The sequence below is a fragment of the Bos taurus genome, chromosome 11, assembly GCF_002263795.3.
Source record: "Bos taurus isolate L1 Dominette 01449 registration number 42190680 breed Hereford chromosome 11, ARS-UCD2.0, whole genome shotgun sequence".
NCBI classification, from domain to species: Eukaryota; Metazoa; Chordata; class Mammalia; order Artiodactyla; family Bovidae; genus Bos; species Bos taurus.
This window is the reverse complement of record NC_037338.1, coordinates 45,828,329-45,840,233: the sequence shown is the minus strand read 5'-3', so window position 1 is coordinate 45,840,233 and position 11,905 is coordinate 45,828,329. Positions and strand designations below refer to the sequence as shown.

General features: G+C 50.9%; 1 protein-coding gene across 1 annotated transcript; it reads left to right on the top strand.

Annotated features, from left to right (window-relative positions):
* The first annotated feature begins 1,817 nt into the window (after positions 1 to 1,817).
* Positions 1,818 to 11,219, top strand: ECRG4 (ECRG4 augurin precursor). Its single transcript, NM_001038113.2, is given in 4 exon segments — positions 1,818 to 1,996; positions 6,649 to 6,696; positions 8,613 to 8,770; positions 10,852 to 11,219. Coding segments are annotated over 4 exon segments (444 nt in total). The 5' UTR covers positions 1,818 to 1,917; the 3' UTR covers positions 11,011 to 11,219.
* The last annotated feature ends 686 nt before the right edge of the window (positions 11,220 to 11,905 follow it).

The window sequence follows — 11,905 nt, the reverse complement described above, 5'->3', positions numbered from 1 at the left end:
CTGAAGCAGCAGTTATGGCTCCTGGGGCCATCAAAGTCATCTTCCCTCCCCTGCCCTCCTCTACAAGGGAACCCTTCTGTGTTTGTGCAGGAGAAAGAGAAAGAGAGAGAGAAAGCCCAGTCAGTAGGACCCAAGCAATCAAAGACCTGGAAACAGACAAAAGATGGAAACAGACAAAAGACAGAGAGAGAGGAGGATGCAGGGCTTTGTGCGCTGTTACTCATGTTGATAAACGGTACTAATAATGTGTAAGGCAGACGTGAACATGGGAGCCAAAGACATGTCACTCTGGAAGACTGTTTATAGGAATGTCCACTGAACATCTTGAGAAACAGATATTGATAAGGATTGAACTGAATTAAATTGGATTCAATTGACAGTAATGAATCTGATCCTCTTAATCCTTTTAATCATTAGTGTCTTCCTACTGGTAACCAAAAGTATTTATTTTGAGGTTGTTGTTGGTTCTTTTCCTCTTTAAGGAAAGGAAAATAAAATACCAATGAAGTGTTTTTAAAAGAGGATTACCTAAGGGACTGCCCTGGCAGTCCAGTGGTTAAGACTTCACCTTTCAATGCAGCGGGGTTCGATCCCTGGTTGGGGAGCTAAGATTTCACATGCATCCATGCCAAAAAACCCAAAACATAACAGGAGCAATACTGTTACAAATTCAGTAAAGACTTTAAATAATCTTCCCCCCTCAAAACAAGAGGATTGCCTCAAACTAAACTGTTAAGCTACATGTTGGGGTGAGAAGCTGGGAGGAACATCAGCTCCTGCAGAAGTGGGAAGGTAGCAACATCTCTATTGTGAAGTTACATATTTGATCTGCACACTTTTCTGTATTATGTTGTTTAGTCCTGTCGGACTCTTTTCGACCCCATGGACTGTAGCCCACTAGGCCCCCTCTGTTCATGGGATTCTCCAGACAAGAATACTGGAACCAGTTGCAATTTCCTTCTCCAGGGGATCTTCCCAACCCAGGGATCGAATCCGCGTCTCTTCCACACTGGCAGGCGGATTCTTTACCTGGTGAGCACAGGCTCAGGGTGCGAAGGTGTTAAAGGAGAAGTAGCCGCAGTGTAGATGGGCTTAGAGGGGTTAGTTCCCAGAAGACGCGCCGCCCGCGGGGTCCTCGTGTGTGCACAGGTCAGGGACAGGGGAGGCCGGCTCCAGCTCCCGTGGCCTCACGCGGGTGCCGGGTGCCCCTTTAGTGTGCGTGGATGGGGCACACGATGGAGACGTGTGAACACTTGCGGGGCTCATTCTCTCCTGATTACTGAAAGGCTCGTCTGTCGGAGTCTCTTGAGCGAGATATTTTCCTGGAATGCAGCTCTGAGCCCAGAGCGTGGAGACTTAAACAGCACGAAGCACAGAGCTGCCAAAGGCATCTTTAGAGCTGCGACGCAAAGCCAGGACATTCCGAAGGCCTGAGCGGGAGGGAGGGAGCGGGCTGGAGGGACCAGGGCGCGCGGTGCGCAGGGGAGGGGACTGTGGTCGGGAGGGCCGGTGGCGGCGAGATCCCGAGGCCTGAGCGGGGACCCTCAGAGCACCCAGCCCTTCCCCCGCTGGATGCCGCGTCCCCTCCCGAGGCAGCCGGACCTCTCTTGCCCTTCGCCCGCGGTCTTTGGCGGCCCAGGCGCCCGCAGCCCCGCAGCCTTGGAGGAGCCGCGGCCGGAGAGAGGGGCGCGGAGACTTGGCACGGACGCTTGGCCCGCGGCCCGTCGGCACAGCGCCCGCCTGCCGGGTCCCGCCCCGGCCCGGACTCGGGGACCGCCCGCGCTTCCAGTACCCTTGAGCGCAGTTCTTTAGGGCGCAGTCCGCCGGCGCCGGGTCCTCCAGAACAAGCGCCTTCCTTATCCTTCCCGCGCAGTGGCCAAGGCGCGCTCATCTCTCTCCAGCGCATCCGCTGCAACCATGGCCACCTCCTCCGCGCGGCCCGCCTTCCTGGTCATGACCGCACTGGCGCTGCTGCTGCTGCTGTGCGTGGGCCCAGGTAAGGAGGCAATTTCACGGCGCTAACGCCGAGAGGAGGGCGCGGAGACCAAGGCGTACATCCCGAGTCCTGGCAAGGGCCAAGAGTTGAAAGCGGTCTTGGGTTCTGCCCTTGCGCGGTGGGAAGTGGCAGAGTTCAGGGTCAAGGGCAGGGTTTCAGGTGTTCGCGGCAACCTTGGGAAAAGAGGCGGAGGAGCCTTGGACAGAACGCTAGAGGCAGGGCGCAGTGGGCGCTGTAGGCAGGTGGCACCCAGAACTCAGAGGAGTCAAAAGGCCTTCATCCCCAGGGTCCCTTCCAGGTGTTCCCTTTCTGGCGCCTCGTCTCAGTTAAGTTCCAGGCCTGCAAATCTGCGCGAGCAGGAGCAGGGCCTCACCTCCTCGCTGGGGAAAAGCTCTGAAAGGAAATTCTTTAACATCTCTACTTCTTGGAGGCCCTCTTGAATGGGTTGGCAATCCCAGTTCTTTCCCTAGAAAATGCGCGCATTCACGCACAGGCTGCAGATGAAGTGGGTGGGGTGTGGACTTCTGAACCCTGGGAGCCCACAGAACCCACCTTAGGGAGGTTTCACCCTGAGTGCTCACTTCCCTCTTGCCATCCTTTATGGCTCAGGAGTGGCCTCCTGCAGGCAGGGGTGCCTTTGCGGGTGTGAGAGGTGGGGTGGTGACCCCAGGTCTACTGGGAAGATTCAAGGGCTGGAAGGTGGGAGGGTGACCTGCTCAAGAACCTGAGACTGAAGTTTCTCACACCACAAAGCAGCCAAGCAAGGTGGGTGGAAAGGCAGGACCCCCTTGGTTGCTGAACGTCTGTGTTTTGTGTGGTCAGCACAAGTTGGGAAGAGCAAACATAGGCCAGAGGAGCAATGGGAGCCCTGGGGGGCATTAGCACAACAGAGGGGCTGGGGTGACTGCTTTTCTAATTTAGGACCACAAGGGAGGCCAGTCAATCACTCCCCATCACCTGATTTATCACCTCCTGCTTGTTCCTCCCATTTTAAGAACCATAACTGAATACAGCAAGTGGACATCAGCTAGAAACCCATTCTTTTCAGGATTTGTATTTTATTTCATTTATACCAAGATTGCAGTGATAGGAGTTGGTTAAAATATTATGGTCACTGAGCTGGAATGTGAAAGTTCTTATGACACCAAATAAAAATCTTTATGTAAAGTCCCCAAGGTGATTTATGACACCCAAAAGCATTTAATGGAGAAAGGACCATTGCCCTTTCTTGATCAGTTTATCATGAGCTTCAAAGGGAGCATTTTAAAATTCCAAACCCGCTGGGAGATCGAATGCCAGGGAGCTAAACTTGATCAACTCAGGAGTGCGTATGAGCACAGCCTAAAAATGGTGACCAGTGATGTTGGGGTAGAAATCCATGATGCTACAAGACAAACCCCACAGCAGCTCATTCGTTCTTTATTCCTTTCTTCAAATAAAGTTAGCGTGGTGTCCACGTTCATGCATTGATATTTACAGTTCAGTGGGCAGTAATTGGCACCATGGCATCGCTGATATTTATCATTTTAGGACTTGTTCACCCTTTTCAATTGTGTAGCTGAATCTGATGAGGCTCACCTTTCTGGGTTAGTAGTGACACAGATTTGCTAGGAGAAATTGCAGCTTTAGCACAAATGCCACTCAGATGGTAAAGAATCTGCTTGCAATGCGGAAGAGCCAGGTTCAATCACTGGGTCAGGAAGATCCCCTGCAGGAGAGCATGGCAACCCATTCCAACATTCTTGCCTGGAGAATTCCATAGACAGGAGCCTGGCAGGCTCCAGTCCAAGGGGATGCAAAGAGTTGGGCATGACTGAGCGACAAACACTTTTCACTTTTCCAATGTCTGTTTCAATTCATCAGTATTAAAGTGCTCTTACAGAATACAGACAGAGAGGTGGTACTTAATTTGGCAGGCTACTCTGAGTCATTGGAGACTCACATATATTAAGATACTAAAATATGCTCAGATTCATGCTCTGTCCATGTTGGCAAATGTAGATTCCTTCGCTGGCTCTTGAGGTTGGGAGGGAAGCACAGACTGAAAGTGGTCCCACCCCTTGTAACTGAACCTCCTGTGCAGCAGCCTCCCCAGTGCTGACTCACAACTGATGCCCTGATACCTCTAGTGACTCTGGATGGGAAGCTTCTCTGTTGATTTGCTCCAGCCGTGGGTGGCTGTCTGGTGCTGGCAGCCTGCTGCCCACCCATAGATTTATGGCACAGTGGCATCTTAGAGCCATCTATCGCTCTGCTCCCAGAAGTTTCTTTCCTCTAGTTTAACATCTATGTGTTTGTGTGTGTGTGTGTGTGTGTTAGTCACTCAGTCATGTCCAACTTTCTACAGGGCTACAGCCTTGTAGCCCACCAGGCTCCTCTGTCCATGGGATTCTCCAGGCAAGAATACTGGGGTGGGTTGCCATGCCCTCCTCCAGGGGATCTTCCCAACCCAAGGATCGAACCTGGGTCTCCTGCATTGGCAGGCAGATTCTTTACCGTCTGAGCCACGAGGGAAGCCCCAGTTAAACATCTAAATTACTTTAATTTGTTATCATACACACACACAGGCCGTTTGTTCCTCCTGGACTTTTTCCTCTTTCTAAACCTTTTTCCTTTTGCCAGAACTCCTGTTTTTCTGTGACCATCTGAAGGTCACATGTTAGTACCTGAACCAAATAGTAAAAGAGGTGGGCTGATCAGAGACAAGCTGAAACACAGGCAGGACAAGTATTTCCTTTCTGCAAGACGCTCTCCTTTTATTTACACAGCCTAAAATTGTACCTGCTTTTTAAACAACTGCATCTCTGTAGACTGACTGGAAGTGTAGATGATAATTCTGAATTCAGACCACTGCCCACTTAGCCCACCGCCCAGAGACACCAGCCCTCCTCTGAAGACATGAGGGTGGCCCCACTGTGTTCTCCTCTTGCAGTGGGATCCCTAGAGTTCCCCCCAGACCTGGCTCCCTATTCTAAAGGCAGGTGGGAGGCACCCAAATTCAAACACCTGTGGGGGGCTTGAGAGGTAAAGTGCTGTTTACAGACCCCGGGGTCTGCCAAGTGACCTGGGTCTGGAAACATTCAAATACTAAATCCATAAACATGGGGCACCTAAGAAAACACACTTGCAGGTCACGTTTAGCGGTGAGCAGCCAATTTGTGACTTTTGGCTACAAATGTGTTTTTTTCCTCCCCAACGACATAATAAATTTTTTAAGCAGAGTTTCTTAGTCTTCTTTGGGCCCCACACACTTCTGAAAGTTTGGCTGGAGCTCTGGCTCCTATTCCCAGAAGACCACACCTTTGCAGTTGCAAATTGGTCCACAGTTGGGGAGGGCAGGACCTGCTGAAGGATGGATACCACCATCTCAGCATCTCCATCCTTGGGCCAGACTGTGGCTCATACACCTAAGGATGCTCTGCTCAGTCTTTACAAGGCTGTGCTCTCTCCCAGAGCCTCTGGTTCCCCCTCCACAGGACAAGCCTCATTCCTGTAAGTAGCACTCAGAGACCAGAGGCTTCCACAGTCTTCGAACCAGCTCACGGGCCAGAGGGTACGTTTCATGAGATCAAACTCATCATTTCCTATTAAACGATTGGGCAGGTTATAAACACTTCTAGATCTGAATACAAACCACAGTAAATGGTACAAATGATGCCTGATTGTAAGACAGTCAGGGCAAGTAACGATACAGGGCTGAACTTTGAGAGCACTGAGGCACGTTCCTTGGCTTGTGGTAGAGAAAACCCACTTCTGCCTTCGTCTTCTCACGACTGCCATCTGTGTGGTGTCACCTCTTCTTGTAAGGACATCAGTCGTTGGATTTAGAGCCCAGCCTAAACCCAGCATCATGTTACCTCCGGACCCTTAACTCATTGCATCTGCAAAGACCTTATTTTCAAATAGGTTCCCACGCTGAGGTTCTGGGTGCTATGAATTTGGGGGGACACTATTTAGTAAAGTCTGCAGGCAGGTACATATGACAGATAGCTGCCTGAATATTATTTAATTTTTTTAAAGTTTTATACTAGAATATGGGCTTCCCAGGTGGCTCAATGATAAAGTTTCAGCCTGCCAATGCAGGATTTGATCCAGGGTTCAATCCCTGGGTGAAGAAGATCTCCTGGAGGAAGAAATGGCAACTCCTCACTCCAGTATTCTTGCCTAGAGAATCGCATGGACAGAGGAGCCTGGTAGGCTACAGTCCATGGGGTCACAAAGAGTCGGACATGACTGAACAACTGAGCACGCATGTATACATAGCCAGTTAACAATGTTGTGATAGTTTCAGGTGAACAACAGAGGGACTCAGCCATTCATGCAATACACATGTATCTCTTCTCCGCCTAACTCCTGGTGACTGCCTGAATACTATGATAGAAGGGCTCAAAGGACAATGTTACTTTTCCTGGAGAACAGTTCAGATGGTCTCCAGTGGCTCAAACCTCAGCCATAATCCTTGTCACCAGTTTGAGCAACGGGCAGCCTGAATGGCCTTTTCTACATAACAGGAAATGCAGCAAGCATTGGATACCAAGTTGCCAAAGCAGGATAGAGGCATGAAGTGAGTTTTTTCCAATGTGGATTTTTGCATGTGAGAAATTTAAGGGTTCAGTACAATCCTGAAATGATTTCTGTCTTCATTCCTTTAGGTGGCATAAGTGGAAACAAACTCAAGTTGCTGCTTCGGAAACGAGAAGGTAAATACAGCCTACATGGATAAGGGGGCATTCTTCAGCGGGTTGCAGGGAAATGGGGATGTTGATGTGTTCACTGGAGGCTTGTGTTTGGAAAATGAAAAGTGTTTACTCCTTAAAAGGTTAACAGATAGAAGGGGTGGTTCTGTGGGGATGTGGTGCGGTATTTCATCAGATAAATATTATTGCCAGTTAATGCTTCTCTGAAAACTGTCAGTGTAGATTCAGAAATAAAAGGAACAGAGCGGCAGTGTTCAGGGAAGGCTGTTTTAGAACCCTGGTGCCCTTTAGAGTACATGCCTGAGTCTGGAGCACACACTGCCTTAGTCCTGGGGCAGCGTAGAGTGGGCTTGTGGGCGTCCTCTGTATCCAGGTGGCCCTTGGGAAAGGGTTAACCAGAAAGACTTGTGTTGCTGACACCTGTTGTGAAGAACATGCCTCAGGGAGTGGTGGTAGCACATGAACCGTCTGGGAACCATGCAGGTGAGTCCTGGCCCCTGCAGTGGGTTCCGTCACCCTGTGGTCCTGTCAACACCATTCTCCCTCGGAACATGTGTCTTCACCTGGAAAACAGGAAGTTATCTGTCCCTTAGAGTGAAGACTAAATTTCTGAGGTGAACTTTTAGCCACTTATTCTTTTCCCTGAGTTAATGGGGCTCCAGGAGGTTGAATTTGAAGTCTGTTCCCCGCTGTGGGGCCCCGGTGCTTATGCAGCTACTTCCCAGGGGGTCTGCAGTGACCCCTCCACCTGACACACACCTGCTGAGCACATGTGGCTCCTCTCGGTATGAAGAGGTACTCCCAGCATCTCCCCAGCTCTTCCAGCCGCTTCTGAGGCCTTCGTCCACCCCTGACCTCCCAGGCCCCTCAGACGGCCCCTTCCCTGGGCTGAGCAGCCATCTCCCAGGGATACCAGGGCTGATGGGAGTTCTGGCAGGGCCACCTGTGCAAGGGATACCAGAGAGAAAGTGACCGAGAAAATCAGGACTCCTCTGTGTATACCTTCAGCGTTTATCCAGCTCAAGACAAGAAACATATACTGAGCACCTACTGTGTGTGAAACAGTGTGACAGGCCCAGAGGGAAATGTCCAGATGAGCAGGTGGAGAGAATACAAACGTCCTGGTATTTACCCATGTGAGCAAGGACACAAGGGCACTTGACTTCCTTTTCCTGTGCAACCTCCATGCCAACCTCAAGGCAAAGACCATCCATCCAGCGTCACAGATGAGGGAACAGGGGCTCAGAGGCAGTCAGCAGGGCCAGCCCAGGACCCAGAGCTTCCCTGAGTGTATCTGCAGGAGTGGGGCCCTTTCAGCACTGAGCCATGAGAGAAGGCATTCAGGGAAGCCGTGGGAAAGGTAGGGTCACCCCATTAAGAGGCAGTCCAATCATCAGTGGTCACACAGTGGGACCCCAGGTGGCACCGCTTGTCCCCACAGCCCCTGCTGGACTTGCCTGGCTGGCCGGCCCAGGGCCCCTTGTTCCACCTCTCTCTCCCCTGGACTCCTAAGCAGCCCCAGAGGGCTCTTGTTTACTTGGATAGTGAACACCCACCAGGCAGCACTGGATACACCGTGGTTTCCTGACAGCAGAGCCCACAAGGAAGCACCAGCCCCTGTCCAGGGCTGGACCTGGGTCTGGGTGTGGCCAGGGGCTGCAGAGGAGGAGCTGAATTCGGTTCCTGCCCCAACCCCAGGCCTGTGATATGGCAGTGCCCAGAGGGCAGGGCTGGCTACCCCAGAGCCCAGGGTGGGACCTAGTGAGGGAGCCCCCACTGTACCCATGTCCTGCAGGAAGGATATGCCAGACAGAGCATCTCCTGCCAGGCAGGGTGGGAGGGGATGTGGAAGAGCAATTCACCCCAGTGAGGAAAGAAATCATCTTTGTACTTGGTGGTGGGGGTACCCCTTGTTTCAGCCCCTGCTCCCACTATGACACCGGTGGCTGTCCAGGAGAGCAGAGCCAAGGAGTTCCTGAGCAGCCTTAGGAGGCCCAAGCGGCAGCTGTGGGACCGCTCGAGGCCAGAGGTGCAGCAATGGTACCAGCACTTCCTGTACCTGGGCTTCGATGAGGCGGTGGGTGTCCCGGCTCCCTCGGCAGGAGGGGTGGGCCTGGGAGAGTGGGGGCTGGTGCAGACGCCTGGCTTCCCCTGGTGGGGATGAGGGTTGGGGGGCAGAGGCCTGGATCCCATGGGGATAGGTGGGACAGAGGGCTGGCTTCCTACAGGGCAGAGTGGAGGTGAGGGGCAGAAGCCTGGGTCTTCCTGAGGGAATGGGGGTTGGGGGGCAGAGGCCTGGATTCCCATGAGGGTTGAGGGTGGAGGGGGGGAAAGGAGGCTGGCTTTCTACAGGGCAGGGTTGGGGGGCAGAGGCCTGGCTCTCCCTGGGGGGATGAGGGTTGGGTGGGGGCGGGGGAGAGGCTGGGATTCCCACCAGATGGTGGGAGAGCATGCAGGGAAACGGGCAGAGAATGAAGTTCTGTTATTTGCCCTGAAGTCAAAGCCAGAGCTGCCAGGCACTGGACTACGTGACCGTCAGGTGTACGGTGTTGGCTGGAATTTTCCACCCCGCTGTGCCCAATGGGATCCCTCCCATCAGGGTTTCGTAGCAGAATTCCAGAGACTTCCCTGCCCGGAGAGGCTGGGACTTAGATTCAGGGAGAGTCTGATTTTCCCAGGAACCCTCTGACCATATCTGTATGGTTTTATCTGAGTGTGAGTAAATGTGAGGATGCAGTAAGGTTCTAACATGCACAGATGGGACTAGAAGGACATGCACCCAGACACCAGTAGGGATTGGGAGTGGAAATAGCCCCTTTCTCTTTGTCTCCCTCCCACCGTGCTTTTGTAAAATGTGAGTCTGCATTATTTCTGTATTTATAAAATATTTTTTAAGTTTTTTGAAAAAAAGTTATTTTAAGGCAAAACCTTAAACAAGATTATAAAATTAGGAAAACCAAAGAATGAGGCTACTACCCTATGTGACAAACTGCAGTGTTGTGAGTCAAGCAAGCCATCTTCTTTTGAAAGCAGAGACTGGTGGGGGTGGTAAGGGTGGTGGAGGTCGCAGCCCCAGGCCAAGCAGATGAAGAAGGTGGAATTGTGCCCACGTAGTGTTTGTGGCCTGAGTTGGTGCACCAGATCTGTTTGAGCATCACTACAGTTGTGAGAGAGTCACCACCAGACACGCCCTGAGGCTGCAGTATGATTCTGTTCACCACCATTTACTAAGCCCATAGCCTGTGCAGCAGCCCAGGCAGGACTGGGGGTCAGCATCTGCCACACTAGACCCCTAGTGCTGGGGGCAGGCCCAGTTGTTACTGCATTGGGCAGATGTCCACTTTCTTTACCAAAAAAGAGAAGAATGCTGAAGTCTGGGGTATATTCAGAACTCGCAGGTAGGGGTTCAGGGGAAGGGGTGTATATGCCTTTGGGGACTAGGCTTTCAGCAGTGCTCTCCTGCTGGTTAGAACTGACCTCTGGCCCAGGGATGCTGTAGGCAGGAGTAATTATTTTTTTAAGTACTATTTATTATTTTTTATTGAAGTACAGTTGAAAAGTACTCTCTTATTGAAGTACGCTTGAAAGTCCCTTGAACTGCAAGGGGATCAAACCAGTCAATCCTAAAGGAAATTAACCTAGAATATTCACTGGAAGGACTGATGCTGAAGCTGAAGCTCCAGTACTTTGACCACCTGATGACTCACTAGAAAAGACCCTGATGCTGGGAAAGATTGAGAGCAGGAGAAGGGGGAAACAGAGGATGAGATGGTTAGACAGTATCACTGACTCAATGGACATGACTTTGAACAAGCTCTAGGAGATAGTGAAGGTCAGGAAAAGCCTGGTGTGCTGCAGTTCACGGGGTCACAAGGAGTTGGACATGACTTAGTGACTGAACAACAGTTGATTGTTGTTAATGTTAGTTTCAGATACACACGCACATATATATATGTTATTTTTCGGGTTCTTTTCCCTTATAGTTACCACAGGATATTGAATATAGTTCCTCCTTGTACTGTACAGTAGGACCTTGTTGCAGGAGTTTCTATTAGGGGTCATTCATTGTTAAAGAAAAACACCAGAGAAACACCACCAGTAAAATGTGCTCTGGGAAGTGGTGTCCTTAATCCCATCCTTTCTCACCCTCTTCTCCAGAAATTTGAGGATGACATCAGCTATTGGCTGAATAGAAATCGGAATGGGCACGACTACTACGATTACTACCAGCGCCACTACGATGAGGACTCGGCCATTGGCCCCCGGAGTGCCCACAGCTTCCGGCACGGAGCCAGCGTGAACTACGACGACTACTGACCACCCCTTCGGGCAGGTTCAGGCCATGGGCTCCGCACAGCTCTTGGGCTGTGTCTGCCATGTCTAGTCTTGGCCCATCTTCCCTACTCGCTTTCTATGGCCAGAAAGGAAGCATTAACACAGAGAATATAAAGGCCTTTCGAGAGTCCATGCAAGTTCCTAACACTGCATTCCATTTAAAACTATAAATAAAAGCATTTTGTTTAAAAGTCTGAGTTTGAAAGTTTGAATGAAACTTAAGCTGGCGAGGGTTTTCCTTCCCTGGATGTTTCTCAACCTCTCAGAGGCACCAAGTGTGACCCCCTCCAAGAGTCCCTACCATCCCAAGCCATGGGACAGAGCAGGGGTCTTCAGTGTGTTAGAATTCAGTCCACACTAAATGCAAACAAACAAGCAAAGCCCAGCAAGAAAATTTATTGGAAATCATTTAAGATCACAGAACACAGTTTGGAGGATCTAATCATTGATGTGGTTTTGCAAGTTTGATTGCTCTTCCATGGCCCGAGCCAGAACTGGACCTATTTAATATTATTAGGCAGGAAAAATGGGTAATATAAAAACCACTAAAGTTCGGTTGACTTCAGAGCTTCACTTACCTTAAGAAATTGAACCTTGTCTAATGAATCCAAGATTTAAGAATATACTTTGCATCGTGTTTAAGCAACCTGAGTGAATGGAAAAGTGGGGGTGGGTGAAGGGAGGGGAGGGAGATGGGGGGGGGTGACACCTGCAGAAGGGATGGGCCCTCAGCATGGCTCTTGTACTCACAGACCCTCTGACAGCCTGCTGGAAGCCTTCTCACAAAACTGCTACGTGATTTGTACATAATCTCTGAGACACCCTGATATTCACAGGCTGCAGGTAATGAACTCCTGGGCTTGGTTGTAGATACCGG